We start from the raw sequence: 23,346 nt of genomic DNA, 5'->3' as shown, positions 1-23,346 counted from the left end.
CTCGGCGCGTAATCGAGAGGTCAAGGCGAACTCGTTTACTAGAGGTAAGATGTTTTCGCACGTAGTCTATCTCTCTTTAAATATTTGTTTAAGAAATAAGAAAAACATGGACGGCTGAAATATACATAATATTTTACTCAAAGAATATCATGATATATGATGTTCATTATGAATTAAATGTCGTATATGGTTAAAATGTATTTAATCAAGAACTTTTAAACGTATTCTAGATTCATTAGGCTTTTCAAAGCAGGAATTTGAAAAATGAGCAATGCCCTATTTGGCAGATTCGAGCTCCACTTAACCCCAAAAGCACGCGTTAAGGAAGGAAAAAATATATTACATAATAAATATTCAACTTTAAAAAAATAAGGAAAAAAATGTTAATGTATTTTATGCTGTGGAACCTCTTGCCTTGCTACATCCTACTCACGCAGGCTTTAGGCAGCAGCGATTAACTCAAGAGCATACTGCAATTATGAGTCAGAATATAAAGAACAGTATATACATAGGAGCCATATCGCAACTGCAGTTTTTATTCATTTTAAAACAGCATATGACAGCGTCTGAAGGACACTTCTGCTTAAGAAACTTTTGCACATTGGAGTGTTGAGAAATATATTAAAAGGATCAGCAACTTTATTGGCCAACGTACTAAGGAAATCTTGATAAATGTGCCTGTTAGTAAGTCAATATAAATGTGCACCCGAGGGGACCCTCACCCTCCCATGTGCTCTCCCTCAAAGTTTGTGGAAGTAGAAGTCCAACATGTTTTGACAACAACAACAACCAAATGTTTTGACAACCATTCTTCTATGAAATAGGAACTCGACAGCAAACACCAAACAAAGAATATTAAAAGCTCTTTTATTTGTAATATTCAATATCGTATTAACAGCAAAGCCTGGAGTTACGACATCATATTAACAACAAAGTCGTATTAACAATAAAATCTGAGTCTGGAGACAAAACTGCCAAAGTTTCACAATTTGCCAGCTTACCCTCCAGACATAGCAGAAGCTGCGTTAGTCGGACATGGCTTCTTGGCTACCCACTTGATCAGAATTGAGATGTTCGAGAGCCCAAAATGAACATTCTGCATTTCTCGCTTCATGGGCGTTGATTACCTCTTTAATTTATAAGGTATCCCCCCCGCCTTCTCAGCATGCCTTCGCGGTGTAGTGGTCAGCATGCTTGGCGCGTATTCGAGAGGTCCGCGATTCGAGTCCCAGTGAGGGCATAGTTCATTTTTCACGTCTTCTACATCAAAAATACCTAAATAAATCTACAGTGGAGCCCAATCTAAAAAAAGGTCGCGGATGATGATTTTCCACCACCAGAATTTGACGATTGGGTCCCCTAATCCCATGTCGCCCTTTAAAAGGGGGAGTGTATAAGGTATTTCTCCCACTTTCTTAGCATGCCTTCGTGGTGTAGTGGTCAGCACGTTCGGCGCGTATTCGAGAGCTCGTGCTTCGAGTCCCGGCTAAGGCATTGCTCATTTTTCATCTTTCCTGCTTCGAAATAATCTAATGTCTCTACAAATTAGTCTATTTTAATACAGAATTCTCTGTTCAAATGCTGTTGAAGAACTCGATATCTCATGAGACTCTTTTTGTAGTATTTTAATTTCTTATTGCATTACTTCTGGTTTTGCCATTAAATTTTATCTGCATGTTTTGCTTTGTTTTGTGTTTACTTATTATAGACATTGTGCTAAATAAATCCAATACCTTTTATGCGTGATGAAAATAAGCTCTTTATAATTTAGCAGTAGTATTTGAAAATCGACATAAATGCAGCTGCAGTAAGAAATAAAGTAATAATAAAATAAGCAGCTGCAGTAAGAAGTAAATGTAAATAATTAAAATAATAAATATAATATAAATAATATAAATGTAATAATATAAATGTAATATTAAAATATAAATGTAATAAGCAGCTGCAGTAAGAAGTAATTGTTAATAAGCAGCTGCAGTAAGAAGTAAATGCAGCAAGAAAATCGATATAAATGCAGCTGCAGTATTTTTTTATTATTATTTTGGACAAATCCTATTTTTTTAAGGCGTCTTTGTTCTACGTGTATCAGATAAGCTGTGTATTGTAACGTAAAAGTAATTATCTTTTTAAACTCCCGGTCAAAACCTGAAAAGAAATTCATAGCAAAGCCAATGTTAAAGAAATAGTTTATAAATTCTTTGTTATCGTATGTATACTGTAGCATTTCTTTAAGCCTATATTTGATAAATTATAGTTCAAACCCCAGATAGTCTGTAAATTTTCGATAAGCCTCGCGGAATTGTCAAATATTTGGCACAAGATTAAATTTAGCTGTTGTTATTACCGTTTGGAATATTCAGTTTGTGCCACTTGCATAAAATGTGTGCGAGTTAAAAGTTCATCGTTTGGGTCAGCAGATAAAAATCATGACTTAACTATTCACAATCTGATATCGTCGGTTATCTTTCTTATTTGGGTTCCGTCTAAGATTTTAATCTTTTCTAGCTCGTCGCTTTCTACAGGAATTTTATTTATCGCTTGTGATCTGCTGCTGCAGCAAGGCGAAAAGTAAAACCAGCTAGTTTATCCACTTCGCTTAAATACAGTAAGCGATCGATAATCCTGAAAGATCGGTATATATGTAATAATCAAATAAGCGGATTATTGGAATTAATAAGAATGGGGCAAATAATTTAAACCTGTGATCTAAGATTCAAAGTGCATGCGGGCCGAATGTAAGATATGAAAGTAGCTCTCTCCCCTCCCCCCCCCCAAAGGCAAGGTTTAGTTCAAAGGGGCTTTGTTCCTGAGAGACTATTGTTTTCGTTTTGCGATTTTGCGTCGAATCACTCCGAATGTCCGTTTTACTTTTCAAACTGTTGCCACCAAATATTATCGCCCTGTATTATATTTGAAGAAATTAAATAATGAAGAATCTGCATAAATGTACGTATGTTTCTCGCATTAAGATAAAACAGCGGTACCTAGAACCATCAAATTTTGAATGACATAATCCTACCACGAATATGGGCATCTGGAAGCCCAAATTTGAAATTTGGAATTTGTTTTATTATCGATTTAGTATCTTGTAAAACTTAAACGAATTTCTGATTAATAAACTCAAGGATTTCAAAGCGAGCCATGGCAACGTTGTACAGAAAAAACATTTTTATCTCCAGCGCGTGAGACTGTGTATCGAAAATTCTAAAGATATGCTCCATTAAAAATTATTTTGCAATATTGCTCTTGAACTGAATTTTATGGTTTAAGTGCGAAGAACGTGATATTTAATAAATAAAGGTAACACACAAAATGTCAAAAAAAAGTCCCTTTGAACGTAGTTTAAAATATGAAAATTTTCAGATTTTTATTATTATTATTATTTTATTTTTAACAAAATAAAATTTTTTAAACTTTATTTTGAGTTTGGGGTCAACAAGAAGTTTGATAGTTACACTTTGTGATTCAAACGTATTGACAGTTAAATACTGAATTTTAAGACTAGCATTTATTTCAAACAGATCAAATATGTTGAATAAACCTGTACATAACTTACTTTTGTCTTAAAATAAACAAGTAATGCATGCAGAAACAATACATATATTTGTATAATTATAAACTTCTTTAATTCTTACTACATTTTTCAGTTACAACATGGGGTTTCGATTTTGATAAAATTTGTAACTTTAGAGAAAAATAACTGGAAACTAAAATAAATTGTAGATGCGCATCGGTCAGTTTGATTCTCTTATTAATTTTCTATACGTTCATGCAAGTTCTGCATTATTTAATTTCTTTAAATATAATGCACGGCTCTAATATTTGGTGGCAACAATCTGGAAATGATAAGCAGCTGCAGTAAGAAGTAATTGTTAATAAGCAGCTGCAGTAAGAAGTAAATGCAGCAAGAAAATCGATATAAATGCAGCTGCAGTATTTTTTTATTATTATTTTGGACAAATCCTATTTTTTTAAGGCGTCTTTGTTCTACGTGTATCAGATAAGCTGTGTATTGTAACGTAAAAGTAATTATCTTTTTAAACTCCCGGTCAAAACCTGAAAAGAAATTCATAGCAAAGCCAATGTTAAAGAAATAGTTTATAAATTCTTTGTTATCGTATGTATACTGTAGCATTTCTTTAAGCCTATATTTGATAAATTATAGTTCAAACCCCAGATAGTCTGTAAATTTTCGATAAGCCTCGCGGAATTGTCAAATATTTGGCACAAGATTAAATTTAGCTGTTGTTATTACCGTTTGGAATATTCAGTTTGTGCCACTTGCATAAAATGTGTGCGAGTTAAAAGTTCATCGTTTGGGTCAGCAGATAAAAATCATGACTTAACTATTCACAATCTGATATCGTCGGTTATCTTTCTTATTTGGGTTCCGTCTAAGATTTTAATCTTTTCTAGCTCGTCGCTTTCTACAGGAATTTTATTTATCGCTTGTGATCTGCTGCTGCAGCAAGGCGAAAAGTAAAACCAGCTAGTTTATCCACTTCGCTTAAATACAGTAAGCGATCGATAATCCTGAAAGATCGGTATATATGTAATAATCAAATAAGCGGATTATTGGAATTAATAAGAATGGGGCAAATAATTTAAACCTGTGATCTAAGATTCAAAGTGCATGCGGGCCGAATGTAAGATATGAAAGTAGCTCTCTCCCCTCCCCCCCCCCAAAGGCAAGGTTTAGTTCAAAGGGGCTTTGTTCCTGAGAGACTATTGTTTTCGTTTTGCGATTTTGCGTCGAATCACTCCGAATGTCCGTTTTACTTTTCAAACTGTTGCCACCAAATATTATCGCCCTGTATTATATTTGAAGAAATTAAATAATGAAGAATCTGCATAAATGTACGTATGTTTCTCGCATTAAGATAAAACAGCGGTACCTAGAACCATCAAATTTTGAATGACATAATCCTACCACGAATATGGGCATCTGGAAGCCCAAATTTGAAATTTGGAATTTGTTTTATTATCGATTTAGTATCTTGTAAAACTTAAACGAATTTCTGATTAATAAACTCAAGGATTTCAAAGCGAGCCATGGCAACGTTGTACAGAAAAAACATTTTTATCTCCAGCGCGTGAGACTGTGTATCGAAAATTCTAAAGATATGCTCCATTAAAAATTATTTTGCAATATTGCTCTTGAACTGAATTTTATGGTTTAAGTGCGAAGAACGTGATATTTAATAAATAAAGGTAACACACAAAATGTCAAAAAAAAGTCCCTTTGAACGTAGTTTAAAATATGAAAATTTTCAGATTTTTATTATTATTATTATTTTATTTTTAACAAAATAAAATTTTTTAAACTTTATTTTGAGTTTGGGGTCAACAAGAAGTTTGATAGTTACACTTTGTGATTCAAACGTATTGACAGTTAAATACTGAATTTTAAGACTAGCATTTATTTCAAACAGATCAAATATGTTGAATAAACCTGTACATAACTTACTTTTGTCTTAAAATAAACAAGTAATGCATGCAGAAACAATACATATATTTGTATAATTATAAACTTCTTTAATTCTTACTACATTTTTCAGTTACAACATGGGGTTTCGATTTTGATAAAATTTGTAACTTTAGAGAAAAATAACTGGAAACTAAAATAAATTGTAGATGCGCATCGGTCAGTTTGATTCTCTTATTAATTTTCTATACGTTCATGCAAGTTCTGCATTATTTAATTTCTTTAAATATAATGCACGGCTCTAATATTTGGTGGCAACAATCTGGAAAATGAAACGCAGTGTATAGTGAAACAACACAAAACGCCAAAACGAAATTAATAGCCCTTCTAGACTAACTCCCTTTGGACTAAAAATCTGATGTGGACACAACATGATATTCTTGTACGGCTTATTAATTTATACATATTTTTGCTGCATTTCATTTAAACTTATTTCCTCAAATTTCATTTGAGAAATATTTCTCATTCAATTAATTCAGTTTTCGCTTCGCGGTAAGGCAAAAATACATAAAAACTCAAAGCAGCTTTATTAAAAATTGTAAACAACAGAAAAGCATAAAATACCAAATGCAGTTAAAAAAACAATTTTTACAATTAAAAGAATTTGTACACAAAAACAAGTAATTCGGCCAGAGGGCAAGAAGGCAGATTTGAAAGTGCACAAATTGCTCCTTCTCCTCCATTGACAAACCTTCTGGTTTATCGTAGTACTCGAATGGATTTTTTATGCATTCATGCTTAGTTTTGTCTTCTGGGAAATATTATTATAGTTTTCTTCGATTGAAAAAGTGCTTCTTTGTATAACTTTTAAAATTGTCATCTAAATTCAATTCATTTGCCATTGGAAAACTGTTTAGTTTTGCAAAGCATTGTACATCATTCTCTTTGACATAGGATGGGCACATATTAAGTTTTAAAACTAATGTATAACTAAATATATTTTTACATTAAAAAAAATTAAATAAAATCACTTTGACACCCGTGAACTTTTGTATTGTCAAGTGGAAACATTTTTGACAAGTCAATGCATCAATAATGTCACGGTATGTCGTCTCAAACCTCGTAACGGCTCAACTGTCTGATGGCGGCCTTTGGATTTTAACTCGTGGGAAGAATACACACGCTTGAATTCGTTATCTTTGTGCGACCCGCCACACTGACTTTTGTCTGGACTTGTTGATTACTCCGGTTTGGCAGACAACTTTATATTCTTTTTCCTCCCTTTCGTACGGGGAATGATTAATGTGTCCTTCCCCTTGCTACTGTAGATGTGGTTTGTGTTTTTCTGGTTTTGCAGCTAAGAAAGTTCATTTCACTCTTGGTTGTTAGCATTTTTGTTGAATGTTGTGTTATGTTTATTTCATTTAGCGCTGTAAATATTTCTTAGACTAGATGGTCTGAAAAAATATCAGCATTTTTAGCGCTCGTGATGTTGAAAATCAGAGACCCATTATGGATAGAAAATTCCTGAAGCTATAGAACTAATAGAAACCAACAGCCAGACCAAAATACGCTCTTCCGATGAATTCTATTTGAAAATCTGGCTAAAGCGAAAGTTCTGATTCTGCTGTGTCCTGATTTATAATAGAATATAAGCTTTAAAAAATAGTATTACCATATGCAACTAGATTTCTAGGGAAAAACCTAGGCATCGATAGCTATAGCAAAATTACAGCTAATGCGACCACTTGCGATTTCAATCTTTAATAACAAAGAAAGAGGAATTGCTGGTGAGGCACTTGTCTGAAGTAAGGCTATAAGGTATTTCTCCCACTTCCCTAGCATGCCTTCGTGGTGTAGTGGTTCTGCACGCTGGACTAGTATTCCAGAGGTCCGTGGTTCGATTCCCGGCGAAGGCGGTTGCTAATTTTTCATCTCTCTGGCTTCCAAAAAATCCTAATGTCTCTACAAGTGGCGCCCGAACTAAAAGGGTTGTGGATGATGATTCTCTGCACCCAGGATTTGGCGAATAGGTCCCCTAAAACCCTAGTCGCCCTTTAAAAAGGGGAGTATATAAGGTATTTCTCCCACTTTTCTAGCGTCCTTCGTGGTGTAGTGGTTCTGCACACTGGGCCGGTATTCCAGAGGTCCGTGGTTCGATTCCCGGTGAAGGCGTTTGCTATTTTTCATCTTTCCTGCATCCAAAAATATACCTAATGACTCTACAAGGCTAATAATCATTATAAAAAAAAACGCAATGTATCTAACGCTGCTGTTAGACGTTGTCAGCAAAATTTTTAATAACAGCATTAGAGCTTTTGAAGATCATTTCAAAATTTATGAAAATTTAGATAGAGCTAATCAATTATTAGACCGAAGGAAAACAGTTTTATGTATTATTCAAACAGTTCAAACAGTTTCTAATTTAACTCATATTTCTCTGCCGTAGAGTGAATAAATAACAGTATACAAATATTTTTTTTATAGAATGGTACTGTTTATTTAAATTTTAATTAAATCAATAAAATTTTATATTGAATCATTAAAATTATAATTTGAAAGTCAGTATTTATAGTAAAATATTTGTTTTTTTTTCTCCGTATTATTTTATAACTTTGTAATTACACTAGCTAAAGTACACGGTGTTGTCCAGGCTTTAAGCAGAGTGAAGGGGCTTCATTTAGGGGGATCGAGATAGAAATTCATTATCTTAGTGATCATTCATTATCATTGTGAACTTCTTATTCTTCATTCGTTATCTTTGTGGACTCATCATATCTTTGTCTACTTTCTGTGAATCTGCGTGCAAGTTTTTGAAAATCTCAGGTAGGCAGTAATTTTCTTCTTATTTTCGCACGAGGTGGATTGTGCAAAGTTTTACCAAGCTCGAATAAAATTATAGAACAGAACCAATAACGCGCCATGGAACGATTTAACGCCAAATTACGGTAACCCTTTCTTGCTTTGTTATTCGCTATTTTTTCCCGGAAATTAGCTTTCGGAAAGTCCCCATCCAGTTCAGCCGATTTCTTCACAATGTTTGAAATATTCGCGAAAAACTGATAGAGAGCACACTTAAATTCTGCTTGAGAGGTTCACTACTCTTTTGAAGACTGAACGAGCATGGCGTCATCTCAAGATTGTGTTAAGAACTGATAGAGGGAAAGCAACAACGGTGACGTTAAACTAAGGTGGGTTGGTTTCAAAATTCAAATTGTGTAGGAATATTAATATTTATTTTTTGTAACTGAACAATTATAAATTCCTTGCTTAGCATGTATGACTTCTACTAATAGCGAGGACGCAACAACAACGACCATCCTCCACGAAAGCATCCTAAGGCCATAGCCCTCGAGTGCTTTGCCACATAATCGAATAATCCAATCCACTTTTAAATCAGAGTAAATTTCATTTTACGTGACATACTTTGATACAATTTGTTTCTGAGTTACGATCTTCGTCCGGAAAATTACAGAATATTAGTCTTGAATTCTGAAAACTGTGAGACACAGCTGTGTATAACAGCGCGCTTTAGTTCTTAGCCTCTTAAAAATATTTACTTGTGTATATCTCTTTGCACTTGTATATTCTACTCATATTGCTTTTCTTAATGCACGTGTTTACTTCTTCCTGTTCATTTATTTATTTATTTTTAATGCTTCAGTTAATAACTTGGGGATGTGGCTGTCAGTACTATCTAATTTTATTTTTTCTTTTCTACGTAGGTTCTTCAAATTCTCTTCCTGCACCAGGTATGCACTTTCTTTAGTTTTTCCTTTCCTTATTTTTTCAGCATCTTATGTTTTTCTGAATAATATACTTATTTATTTTTTGATTTCATTGATAAGTTACATTTAAACTTCACAAGTTCTGACTAGTGTTTTTTTTAGAAATGAGCAAATATGATACGACAGCAAGTAATTATTACTAAAATTCTTTCCTGAAACAGGATTATGGTTTATGTTTCAGTTGTATGTATGTTCAGTAAATACAATTGAACCTCACTAAAACGAATTTCAGGGAAGCGGAATTTCGGTTATCCCATTTGGTAAGAAATGTAAATCGTTTCTCAATATTATGTTTTTAGAATGATATGAAAACGAATAACCAAAAATATTGTCGAATTTAACTTTCACTTAAAACACGTATGGTTGCAAAGGAAAGATTTTAATCACTTTTGTAAAGAATACTGTCTTTAGAATGGAAAACCTCCATTAAGATAACACTACATCTTATTGAATATCTATATCTTATAATTATATATATAACACTATATCCATTTTTATGACACTATATCTGAAAATATTACGGATCTAGCTACAGTGAAGTCGAATCAAATTTCTGGACAGAAGAATTTACAGAAATTTTACCATAAAATTTCGAATGTTTCTGATTTTCGGCTTGCTTAACTTAACATGAACGTCCTTTCCTAAAATAAAATGTGTTATAATAATTTAATAGATACATGTTTTGTATTTCGTGACCCGATGTATTAAGCAGACTGCCCTAAAGTTTTAAAAATATTTAAACGACAGACAAAAGTAAAGCAATTTATTTGAACACGTTTATTTGAAAAAACGTAAGTAGTGTTTTCATCAAAATACAAATTTAAAATCAGGTATTTAGCTGGAAAATCTTGACAATAAGAAAAAAAAAATTAAAATACTGCCTCACATGAATGTTATTTCTGAAACTGAATCGAAACTTTTAAAAGTTTCTATTAGCTATGCAGGAAGCAAAATTCTTAAATGCACATCAGTTTTGCACCCGACGAAACTTCGGGTACGGACAATGGGCATCTACTGCTTTCTTGTGACGTGAAACCTTTATCATCCTCAGTATCAAAGCGCGTATTTGCATTCTTTTTCAATTCTTTAAAGCAGGCGATGAAATAAATCTTCCAAATTACTTGTGTATGATCTAATTTCAAATCGGACATTTTCATTCAAAATCCAAGAATTATTAATTATTCTGTACAGGAAATTATACGGCAAAACATTTTCAATCACCCTGTGTTAAGCACGGCAAAGTTCGCGTGACGTGACAGAAAATACTACTGTAAACCTTTTAGTCCATTCCAGAAGCCCCTCTCCCGGTTATATCGATGTGCCATTACTATGCATAAGGTAATGGCTCCATCTTTACCGGTATTCAAAACTTGCAAAGAAAGTGATGCAAGCAGAAACTCTCAGACTCAATACTTATGCCAGCTTAAACAAGAATTTCAACATGAGCACTATAATTTAAACTAGAAGGCTGTAGCACCTGATAGTACGTTACGGATTAAATTGTTAGAACACACCATCATGGATATCGATACATACATAACAGAAAAATCTAATGTGGGCCCCCTCAGCCGACCAAAACTAGGACGCAGGAAAAAAGGCTCATCCGAAATGAATTTAATAAAACACATAAAAAGAAAGTTACAACGGATAGTGAGGGATTTACAACTTCCCGTTTAACATATAAACGTACTCGCTCAAACACGGATGTAGAAGAACCTTCACAGGAAAACAAATTTAATGATTTAAATTCAGAAGACCACATGGATGTCACGAATGCTGATGAGGCGGATTTCATACTGCCAGAAAAGACCGTAGCGCACATCCCCCCCCCGTTGTCCTTGCTGATTTTAATGGAGATTGGGATGTTCTCAAAGAGGAAATCGAGAAACAAGGAGTGAAGAAGTATCGCAATAATCTGAAAGATGATACTTTTACCATACGGTGTATTTGATTCAGATCATTACAGAATTATCACCAAAATGATGCAAGATAGAGGTATACCTTTCTATACATATAAGTTAAATTCAGAGAAGCCGGTCAAGACTGTAGTTAAGAAATTGCCCAAAAACACAAATTTTGAAGCAATTCATAATGAACTAACAGAAAAAGAAATTCCTCTTTTGAAAGTCAGGCAAATTACTCGCGTCAGAAATGGCAATTTAATAATGTCCCCTCTTCTCGGTGGAAGTACGAAGAAACGTAGAAGGAAACAAAAATCAACCAAATTAGGAAGCCCTCAGAGGTTTGTATGTTTTTATTGTTACTTATTGTACACGACCGGGTCGCATATAAGCAAAATGTACATTGCTAGGACAACGGCTTGAATTTGCCAATGACAATCCAGATGACCATTAACTCCGCCGACAATGATGTCACAAGGCCTGAAATTTGTTTTACCGATATTTTTCTAGTATTTTTTTTTTAGTTTGCATTATGACCTCTATATTGAAAATCACCACCACTGAGCTTCCTGACTCATTTGAAAATGAGATAGTGGAATCATTAGATGACACTGTTATAATAAGAAGTAATTTGGAAAATATGGAAGATATCAACAAATTGCTGAGAAAACAAATTCTCAATGAAATACTACAACTTCAAATCCGATTTACGAACATCTTATTTTTCTTTAGTACGTAATCTTTATTTATTCATATAACCTTAGTTTCATGAATGTTCTTAGTTTTACGAATTTAAGCATGCCTAAATCATTATGCTACTGATACATAATATATTGTAACTTAATTTGCACAAGCAATAGAGGAAATATATATCAAACAATAAATGTTTATTAAAAACTATTATGATTAATATAGTATATATTAAAGATATTATGTGTTTATTTATAATGATAAATTACAAAATTATCATTAATTAATTATTATTATGTACAATATGTTAATATTTGTTAATAATAATTTATAATAATTATATATAATATATTAATATTTTATCTTCTATAAATTAATATAAAAATCTGAATTTTTCTTTAATTAACATTACTGGTCACTGGGGGTCACTTACAGAAAATGCAAATACTTATAAGTGATAATCCCAATATTTTCAGAAAGCAGTTTGTATGTCATCATAGTTCTCACAGGAAAGTAGGTAGAAAAATGAGCGGAAACAGTGTCTCAAAAAACGCAGAATGTAAAGCTTTTGTGAAAATAATGATTAAGGATGACAAAAGATGTGTAAAATGCAAGGATAAATTTGTCAAAGCAAGTTATGTGTACATATAAGTTTGCTTATGTAAGCATAAAAGTAGTATTTATTAATATTAAGTTCCCCTCATCCACAGCCTATTGACAAAAGAAAAATAAGGAACCATATGAATAATAATTAAAATCAAGCAAAAAAAAATTACCTTAATCTGGCATACATTTTTAATAAAACTTGCACTCGGGCAGTTTTGCTGCTGAAAAGTCTTGCTTTTTACCTTGCCATGTTTCTGTTCCATTTGATATAATAGTCTGCATAAGCATATTTAAATTTATATTAACCTTCTTTATTTTAGTGTAGTTTTATTCACATTACAGTCAGCTGTTTTATAATTGGTGTTTTGTTTACTTGCATAATACATGCATACATGTGCGAGTGTATGTGTGTGCGTATGTGTAAGTGTATGTGTGTGTAAGTACATATCTCTTACAATAACATCTACCCAATCATCTGTCTAGAAAAGCATTAGTAAGCCTGTTTGGGAAGCATCTTTTCTAACAAAGAGGTGTTAATTAGGTGCTATATTTCACCAGACATATCCCATTCTCACTTCGAATACATAGCCCATTCTGACCATCTGACTGGATCTAATTTTCTATTGGAACAGTAGAGTAATCCTTGATATTCCGAAACAAACATTATACAATATATATATATATATATACATATATATAAACACTTTCATTTCGAAAAACTAAATGTACATTCAAAGAACGCACTTCGCAACGCGCTATAGCAGAATGTAAACAAATGTCAGTAATGTGACATCATTCATGTGGGCGGAGTTAATGGTGACCGTCCATCTGGCCAAATTCAAGCCGTTGTCCTAGCAGTGCACATTTTGCTTATATGTGACCGGGTCCCGTGCAGTGCCATATGTTCCAGAGGTACGGGCACACACGAGATCTGTATCATTACATGCCAAGATGCCTATAATGTGCAAAACCTCATAAATCATATCAATGCACTCAGAAGAAGGACGAAAAACCTGCAGTCTGCGCTTTATGTGGTGGAAACCACGTTTCATCATATAACGGTTGTAGCAAATATACTTAAGATTCTCCTTAAGTTGAATATCAAGAAAAACCTAAAATAGCAAAAAACTTTAATCTCAATAATAAAGATTTCCTCACTCTCCCTGGAGCCAAAGAACAGGAGATCCCTGGCACCACCCCTGCTTGGACTCAGCCAATAGCTAACACCTCAAAAGTCTCATTTTTTTGATTGGCTCAAAACCCAACTACTAAAAGTTTCTGGCTGGCTGTAATTTAGTATTTCACCAAATTCAAATCAGCCAGAAACATTATGGAAAAGACAGAAGTTGGTATGTCTGCCATTGAATATTTTACAAGCTTAAATTAAGACTTTCAGTCCTTCTCAACAATATATCAACTTAATTCCAGCTACAAACAGCTTTCTTAAAATCTCCTATTCTAATGCTAATGGAATTCGGCAACAAAAACATGCGAAATCATAAATTACCTTACCAAGCTCAACATCGACATTATGATGATGACGAAACTCACCTGCGTCCATGTGACCGACTTTATATTCATGGTTACAGCATTCTAAGAGAAGACATAAGTCATAATAGAGGAGGAGGTACGGCAATCATCATTAAAAGTCATATTAAACACACTAAATTTTCAATCCCTCACAATAGCGCTATGGAATATACCTCGGCTCTCATACACAGTGGCTTCAGTGAAGCGTATTTATTCATCTCAGTGTACAATCCAACTTCAAATTTACTTTCAAATAGTGACTTGGATAGATTAACTTCCACCAATTTTCCCACTATCATCGCTGGTGATTTTAATGCCAGACATACCTCATAGAACAGTTGGACTTCTAACAGAAATGGTTTCATATTAAATAATTATTTACTCAATAATGATGTGAGAATTGTTGCACCGGACCACTCTACACGCTACCATTACAATGGTCAAAGAGAAATCTTGGATATAGTCTTAATGAAAAATATTCCAAACATCCTATATTTTGCAGTAATAGAAGATCTTGAATCGGCCCGTTATCCTATTAATTTCGATTTTTATGGCTTCCAGCCACCTCTTAAAAATAATATTCTAAAGTTAAATTGGCAAATTTACAAAGAGCTACTCAACGACATGCCCTACAGATCAAATTTCCAGCACTGCGGTGAAACTGAAGATATACACAAAATTACTACTAAAATGCAAAATGCTATTAAAAAAGCATCTTTCCCGAGTAAACTAAAAAAATTTCTGGACCTCCCATGCCACATAAAGGACTTAATCAAGAACAGAAATAGACGAAGAAAAACTTGGCAGATCACTCGCAACCCAAGAGTAAAGCATCAAAATTTATTATCTTAAATAGACAAATCACTCGAAAAATTATTAATTACCCTTCTAATAACTGGGAACTTCTTGAAAACATCGATATACAACCGAAAAACGCCGTACGGAAAATTTCGAAGTCCATTCGCACGAAGAGGAGCAATCAGCATCATGCAATACATCACGTGGGTAGAACTCACTATTCAGAATCTGAAATTTCCAATGTTATGGCAGTTGAATTAGAAAAACCTTTTGAAAAGCATCTCGGTGAAAATTCTGATCATGAAAATGAAATTCCTCACTCAGTAAGTAGCCTTAAAAACAGAACTGCGCTAACTTCATATTCTCTGCATGACCAGCGAAATCAGGTTGATAATTAAAAATCTACAAAACAGAAAATCCAAAGGCTATGACATGATTAACAATGAAGCTCTGAAAGCACTGCCTATAAGATGTGTTATTGTCTTATCTAATATTTTAAATGCCTGTATCCGTCTATGTTATTTTCCACCGCAGTGTAAACACTCTATCATTATTACTATACTTAAACCAGGGAAAAAATCTCAGACAAATTAAAATGCTACCGTCTCATAAGTCTGTTATCGGCCATAGGAGAGGTTTACGAAAGCGTTTTAAGCAATTGACTCACATCTCATTTAGAACGACTTGAACTTATCGATAGCAAACAGTTTGGATTCAGAAGCAGACATTGCACTACTCATCATAATCTAAATTTATTTCGCAGCTCAAGAATTTCAGAAAAAGAAACAGAGTCGCTGCATGTTACATCGATTTTGAAAAAGCATTCGATCGTGTGTGGCATGCAAACCTCATCCATAAATTATCAATTTTTACACTGCCTCACAGCTTCTTTAAACTTGTTTTCGCTTGTTACTGTTCGGCCTAACCGCTTCTTGGTGAATAATACAATGGTAAACAAGTATCTCGTGATTAATTTTTTCTTTAAAAATAGCAACAACCCCTTTTCTTACACCGGTTATACTTTTGGCCCCATCTGTTGAAATCGACATAATTTTATCGAAGGTAATATGATGTTTATCCATACACTCAATTACAGCATTGGCGATATCTTCTCCACGCGTCTGACCTTTGAGTGGCCCGTAATCCTAAAAGTTCTTCTTTAGGGTCTGAATGAGACATAAATCTTAAAAAAAGTGAAACTTGCGCTGTATCATTTATGTCACAAGACTCATCAACTGCTATTGATAAAGCCGAAACCAATTTCATATCTTCGATATGCTGGGTGGTTATATTCGAACACATTTTAATTGTTCTATCTTTAATGGTTTTGCCAGGCAATGGTAACTCTTTAATTATTTTCAGAATACCTGATTCATTCTTAAAATCCCGAAATAGCTCTTCGGATGCATTTATAAAACAATTTTTTATGTATTCGCCGTCTGTGTACGTTTTCCCCTCTTAGCAATCTCTTGGCTACAAACAAAACTTGCCATATTAATATTGCTGGAAGATTGCATCCAGTTATTAAACACAGAAGTTGACGACTCTTCTGAAGTTCCTCAACTGCTTTCTTCCTTGTATCACCGGTAGGATATTTAGTGCTAAATGACGCGTACTTTCTTGTAAAGTGTCTCTCTAAATTTGACTTCTTGTAACGCTCGAATTTCTCCTTACAAATAAGACATGTCGGAAGTCCATTCAAGTTTTGAATAAACGCAAAATTCTTGGTCCACTCAACTTTAAATTCGCGATTTTCATCTTCCATTTTTCTTTGCTTTTTTTGGTAGCCATGTTAATTGGGGTGCCTTTAAAAATAGTCCAAATATATTTTTTTTTCTAAAGCCACCAGTACAAATTTATTATCATTATTAAATTGATGAAAATAAAAATTAAAAAAACCTTTTTAAAAAATACAATTTTATTAATGTATGTAACTGCACTAAAAAGAAAAAAATCATTTTTTCCGTCATCAGAATAACAAAACTTTTAATATGACCAAAAATGGAAGAAAACTTCCAACATTTGGACAAATAGAAGTTATCGAAAAATCGAATACAAATTTTGTACCGGAATCACAAACATACATAGCAGGTGTTATGTATGTTTTAATAAAATTGTATAAAAATACCTGTAAGATGTGCAGCTAGATTAAAAAATACAACAACATTTTAATAAGACAGGACAACGACAGACACGGTAGATAAGACAAAACTGTTCACACTGCAACTGCTGCTCTGTGATGCCAATTTGTACCTTCACTACTTTATAAAAAGCATGCACGCGCATGCCGGTAGCTTGTACATGGTTTATGTTTACGTTTACGAAAACTAATAAAATTAAACTCGATGTTTGTTACGTATTTTTACAGCAATATAAAATTTTAATTACCTATCTATCTTTTTACTCAAACAAAAAATTATACATGTTCTCGATTTATAGAAGAATTTTAATTTATCAAAATAAGATGTAATTTTTTTTCTTACCAAGTTTTTTTTTTTTTTAATGAAAATATTATTGCGCCTTCCGTGGCTATTTGTACCAGAGCCGCACTTAAGGAGCCAAAGAGCCACATACGGCTCTGGAGCCGCACTTTGCCGACCACTGTCCTAACCAAATAAGAACGGGGAAGGTTTACCCCAAACTGACAGAGCACTATGTGGTCAGCGATTTTCCTCCCTGAAAGAGATTTCTTCAGTTTCCAAGGCCATTCAAGGACTGAACAAATGTAATATTCTACAAAGGATAGCAAATCTTCCAACAGATTGGATAACAAATGTTGTGAAGCAAGAGGAATGTAAGCAGAAACTGCCTGAAATAAAACTAACCTGAAAGAAAAAAAAAAAAAAAAAATTAGAGACGATTACTTTTTAAATTACATCGTATTTTTAAATTTTATGCAATTCCATTAGCCATTATCTGCTCAAAAAGTAACATCGCCGTAATAGCAATTGACAGAAATGGAATTTTTTTCAATTTTGTTTGTTACTGACTATAAGTCTGCGGCGGACAGTTTGATATCCATTAAATTATTACAGACGTTGTATGTATAAGAAATTAAATTAGCGATTAATAAAGCGTGTCACTACATGGCTTTTACTTCAAAATGCTATTATAGTTCAAAAATTAAACTACTTTTTTTTTTTTTTTTTTTTTTTTTGCTAGCAAGTCGCATTTCACAGAGCAAAGGACAACAAGTAGCTTGTGAGCCGTAGTTAGGACGTCGGAGACCCGCAATTCGGCCATGTCTATATCTACACCATCAATATTGCAAAATCCCTTTTTTATTACATCTATATAGTTATATAGATGTAATAAAATAGAATAGTTATATAGATGTAATATATATTTTCTGTAACGTCGCTTCAGTTCCGTCAAGTTTCTAATTAAGTTAAGTTAAAGCGGAACGGCAACACTTTCTTTTGTCTCCGCGAAAAACAAACGTCGGTATTCTATCGTGCGATTTAATGTGCGTGTAAAATGTGAATAAATATTATAAATAAGCGTATATAACGTTGTAAGGAATAAAATATTGATTCTATATTAAAATATGAATAAAATATTGAGTCAGAAAAGCGTTATTTTCCTACATTTGCATACAAGACACTTCACTGGTGTATCCCGGCGTGATCGAATTCTACAATGGCTGACGACGAGAAAAACTGAAATTAAAGCAACAACTGCGTTTGTCGCCAAGGTAAGCGTTAAAGTTCCTCCTTTTTGGAAGCGAGATCCTAAAATATGGTTTATGCACCTAGAAGCACAATTTAGAAATGCAAAAATAAATGTAGATCAAACAAAATATGATTATGTTATAATTTCCATTGAACCCGATATTTTGCACAAGTATCTAATATTTTGCTAAGTCCGCCACAAGATAATAAATATCAGGCAATTAAAAATAGACTAATTTCATTATATGCAGATTCAGAAATTATTGAGTGTATTAGAACTGGGTTACAAAAAGCTATCTCAATTGCTGTGTGAGATGCGTAATTTGGCAGGCGATAAAGTAACAGATACTTTCCTAAAAACATTGTGGCTACAATATAATATAAGTTAATATGCGTAGCATTATATCTGTTAGTGGTGAAGATTTGTCAAAAGTGGCTACAATGGCCGATAAGATTTGAGAATCAAACTCTGTTACTCTCCAAATAGCTGCTGCTTCATCTATAACGGTGAAAACGGAAGTCATAGAAAGTTTACAAAAACAGGTTAATGAACTTAATTTACAAGTTTCTGCTTTATCCAAGCAACGTCACAGTCGTCCCTATTGTCGCAACCGATCCAAATCAAGAGATAGGAGTTATAATGGTAACAGATCTAGTGATATTTGTTACTATCATAAAAAATTCGGCGATAAGTCATTTAAGTGTAAACAAACCTGCAACTACTCATCAAAATCACAGACAAATAGCCTGGATACCAGCTCCCTGTCTCTCATTGACGATGGAGGGACAAGGGGTGCAGTCTCTTTTCATCAGCGACAAAGAATTGGCCACCTAATTTTTAATAGACACCGGGGCAGAAATTTCCGTCATTCCTCCCTTAGTTTCAGTGTTTAAAAAAAAAAAAAAAAAAAAAAAAAAAAAAAAAAACTCAAAATTAGAACTTTTTGCTGCAATGGCACGAAAATCAAAACATATGGCCAAAAATTACTCAAGTTTGATCTTGGACTCAGACGATCGTTCACATGGCTCTTTGTAATTGCGGAAGTAAACAGACTCCTAATAGGCATGGAATTTCTTGCAAATTTTAACCTTTTAGTAGATTCCACAAATCGCAAGTTGATTCATGGTACTACATTGTTAACAACCAATGGAACTCCTTGTTTTCAAAATAATAATAATAATAATATTCCAATTTTAAATGCCGTAAATGATCCATATAAACGTCTCATTAACGATTTTCCAGATTTGTTAAAACTGAATGTAGTTAAAAATAAATCATAACATCGAACATTATATCGAAACCAGAGTTCCACCAGTTTTCGTTAAAGCTAGAAGACTATCAGTGGAGAAACTCAAAAGCTAAAAAGGAGTTTGAATTTATGCTCCAATTGGGTTTATGCAGGCCATCTAAAAGTAACTGGTACCTCGAGCCCATTACATCTCGCTATGAAGAAGTCAGGTGATTGAAGACCTTGCGGAGACTATCGAGCGTTAAACAACGCCACGATTCCTGATAGATACCCTCTCCCATTTTTTACAGATTGCAGTTCGATTTTAGCTGAAACAAAAGAGTTTTCTCATCCATAAACCTCATTAGAGCGTACCAACCAATTCCGGTTCACGAAGAAGATCTATCGAAAACGGCCATTCTCACACTCTTTGGCTTATTTGAGTTCCCATTCATGACGTTCAGCCTACGAAATGTGGTCCAAACGTTCCAATGTTTCATGAACAGTGTGTTGAATGGACTAGAATTTGTGTTTTGCTATTTGGATGACATTCTAATAGCCTCTCCTGACGAAGAATATCATCGACAACATATACGAGCAGTTCTCGAGAGGCTAAATGAATATGGCCTGTGTATTAATGCGGCAAAGTGTAAATTCGGTCAAACAAAAACTTGCATTCCTGGGATACGAAGTGTCAGCTGAAGGACTTAAATCTCTTTCAACGAAAGTTGATGCCATCAAAAATTTCCCAGAACCAAAGTCATTTACTAGTTTAAGACGATTTTTAGGTATGGTGAATTTTTATTTAAGATACATACCAAATTGTGCGAAACTGCAACAGCATTTAACAACATTGCTCAGTGATATCAAAAAGAACTGCAGAAAAGAAATAACCTGGACGGCAGAAACAAGAAACGCCTTCCAGATTTTAAAAGATGCACTTATTCATGCCACAAACTGAACTCACCCATCCGAAAAGGCTGAAATATCGCTAACAACTGATGTGTTGCGTTGAATCTACCTAAATATTATTTCGTTCAGTCGTTCTTGCCTTTAAATTAAATCTGACTCCACTTTATAACACTTGAAAAGAAATATTTTAAATAAACAATTGCATTTTCTTGCTTAAGAAAGCCAAACTTTATTTGATTACACACTTTAGCAATCTTTAGTAATCTTGCTTTTAAGCAAGAAGAAAGAAGATGAGGACTTTGGCGAACGCCGTTTCCTCCAGTCCGTGAGGTTGGTAAGTTTGAAGAAGTTGGCGAGTAAACGACCAACTTCGGAATTCTTAGATTGGAATTGTTTACTAATTCTGCAGGAAGGAAGTATTGAATGTCCTCTTTATCGCAGAATTTGGCGATATAGTTCCTTAGATGATTGTAGTTTTGACACTCATTCAGTCTGTGCTCAAAATCATCTCGTACTTGGCAATTTACGCATAAAAAAAAGGAGAACTTGAAAGTTTTAACTTGAATTTAAGGTAGTTCGTGAGGATACTTCGAGTGAGGATTTTTTAAATTTTACATTCCATTTTCCTTGAGTCGGGCCAATTGATATTAAGGTATTTGGTGTTTAAGACATGTTTAAAATGACAATAATGCTTAGTATTCTGCCAGATAGTTTGAAGTTCCCCGTCCTTGTGCTTACACACTTAAGAAAATCAAAACATTATTCTAATCTTTCTTACTGTTGCCAAACTACAAAAACAAAACTCTGTCTAAAAAGGAAATTCAGAGTTTGTGCCTTAAAACAATCTCTGCTCCCGTGTGCCTTTTCACAAAATACACGTGTGCTTTTCTCAAAACAAGAAAGGCTCCCGTGTGCCTTTTCTCAAAAAGCTACGTTTTGTTTTCTCTTTTCGAAAACTACTGAAAATAAATCTGCAGTTATCGGTTGATTAAGAGCTTTATTCATCTTTTCTTTCTCCCCTTTTTCATATTTATTTGAAAACCCAGATTTCGCCAAGAGAACTCGCTCCTCTCCTTGTACTTCCGTTTTCATAAACAATAACAGGCTTTTTAGCTTCTCACTGTATGGATTCTGCGTTGACTCATCCAGTGTACTAACTATCGGATTTCGCAACCACACTCAAAAAATGTCCTCCGGTATGCAAGATTCAATGAGAGAGAAAAGCATGGCAGAATATTTATCCGATCTCAAACCAATGGATTACAGAGCTCTGAAATAGGATTCCAGTTTATCGTACAGTCTAACAGTGTCTAGTTTCCGGTTATTGCGTGTGGCATTTTTTACGACTAAATTTAATAGTTCTCGTACATAGAACTCAATAAATAATTCATCTCGACCAGAACGAGATTTTAGGCATTCTACCACTGTATTATAATTTTCACCTGTTGGCGGATATCTATTAACAATATCACGAGCCCGACATACATTATATTAAATACTGAAATTACTGTTGCCAAACTACAACAACAAAACTCTGTCTAAAAGGGAACACAACGGCTATTGAATATCATTAAATATAAATCATGGAGCTCACAACATGATGCTTCCGATACTGCCATTGAAGCCGTTTTGATTGTTAACAATGACAAACAACCTTTCAGTTTCTTTTCCCAAAATTTAACACTAGCGCAACAAAAATATAGTGTCTACGACAGAGAACTCTTAGCCATCTATACAGCAGTGAAACTGTTCAAAAACATCTTAGAAGAGCGACCTTTTGCAATATACACGGATCACAAACCACTAACATTTGCCTTCCATCAAAATTTGGGAAAAGCTTCGCCATGGCAAGCTAGGCAACTGTCATATATTGGCCAGTTCTCAACCGATATTCAATTCATACAAGAGGATGAAAATACCGTCGCTGACACTCTAATTCTGCAGGAAATTATCTCTGCAGGAATTATCTCTCTCTCTCGCATAGACACCATTTCTATACCATCTGCAATAGACTTAAAAACTATAGTAGACTGTCAAGAAGATGAAGATTTGGAGATACTGAAAAACAACTCAAGCTTAAAAATCCTACAGATCCCTATGCCAGACAGCGACAAGAAAATTTACAGTGATACTTCTACAAATTATAATCGACCATACATCCCTGCAAAGTTTCGGCAGAAAATATTTTCGTCAATCCATAATCTATCACATCTTGGAATAAGATCCATGATAAAATTGATAACACGACATTTCATATGGCCCAATATGAATAAAGATTGTCAACTATGGACTAGAGCATGTTTATCTTGCCAAAAATCTAAAGTTCACAGACATATACAGTCATCGTTGGGAGAATTCAAAGTACCTCCTCACAGATTCCAGCATATAAACATAGATCTGGTTGGTTCCGCTACCTCCTTGTAAAGGATTCAAATATCTTCTAACCATCATAGATCATTATACACGAGGGATCGGAGCGGTACTGTTAGAAGATCAATCAGCAGAATCTATTGCTAAAGCTTTGATTTATACTTGGTTTTCACGCTTTGGAATTCTGAATCGCATAACATCTGACCAAGGTCGACAATTTAGTAGCCAACTTTTTCAAGCTTAAGGAAAATATCTTGGTTTCCATACAAATACTACAACTGCGTACCACAGGCAAATGGCCTGATTGAAAGACAACACTGAACTTTAAAAGCAAGCCTCAAATGTCACCTACTCCAATCAAAATAATGGCTGGAAGCATTGCCTTTCGTTCTTCTAAGCATAAGATCTGCCGTCAAGGAAGACTTA

The 23,346-nt window shown here is 34.0% G+C and overlaps 1 protein-coding gene and 1 non-coding gene across 3 annotated transcripts in view; both read left to right on the top strand.

Moving 5' to 3' along the window:
* LOC118181823 (microsomal triglyceride transfer protein large subunit-like) overlaps positions 1 to 23,346 on the top strand; it is a 129,728-nt gene that overhangs the window by 9,828 nt on the left and 96,554 nt on the right. Inside the window, exon 2 of one of the 2 annotated variants that reach the window (XM_085819873.1) lies at positions 9,151 to 9,177. The exons of the other annotated variant lie outside the window; for it this stretch is intronic. Coding sequence (XP_085675999.1) covers positions 9,151 to 9,177 — 27 coding nt within the window. The remainder of the gene's footprint in view (positions 1 to 9,150; positions 9,178 to 23,346) is intronic. 2 annotated transcript variants of the gene reach the window in all.
* On the top strand, positions 7,271 to 7,344 carry TRNAT-AGU (transfer RNA threonine (anticodon AGU)). The gene has a single exon. It is a non-coding gene; the product is annotated as a tRNA-Thr (tRNA).

The sequence above is a fragment of the Stegodyphus dumicola genome, chromosome 7 (assembly GCF_044657685.1).
Source record: "Stegodyphus dumicola isolate Sdum_Otavi_A_Nest chromosome 7, ASM4465768v1".
NCBI lineage: Eukaryota > Metazoa > Arthropoda > Arachnida > Araneae > Eresidae > Stegodyphus > Stegodyphus dumicola.
This window is presented reverse-complemented; position numbering and strand designations above follow the sequence as displayed.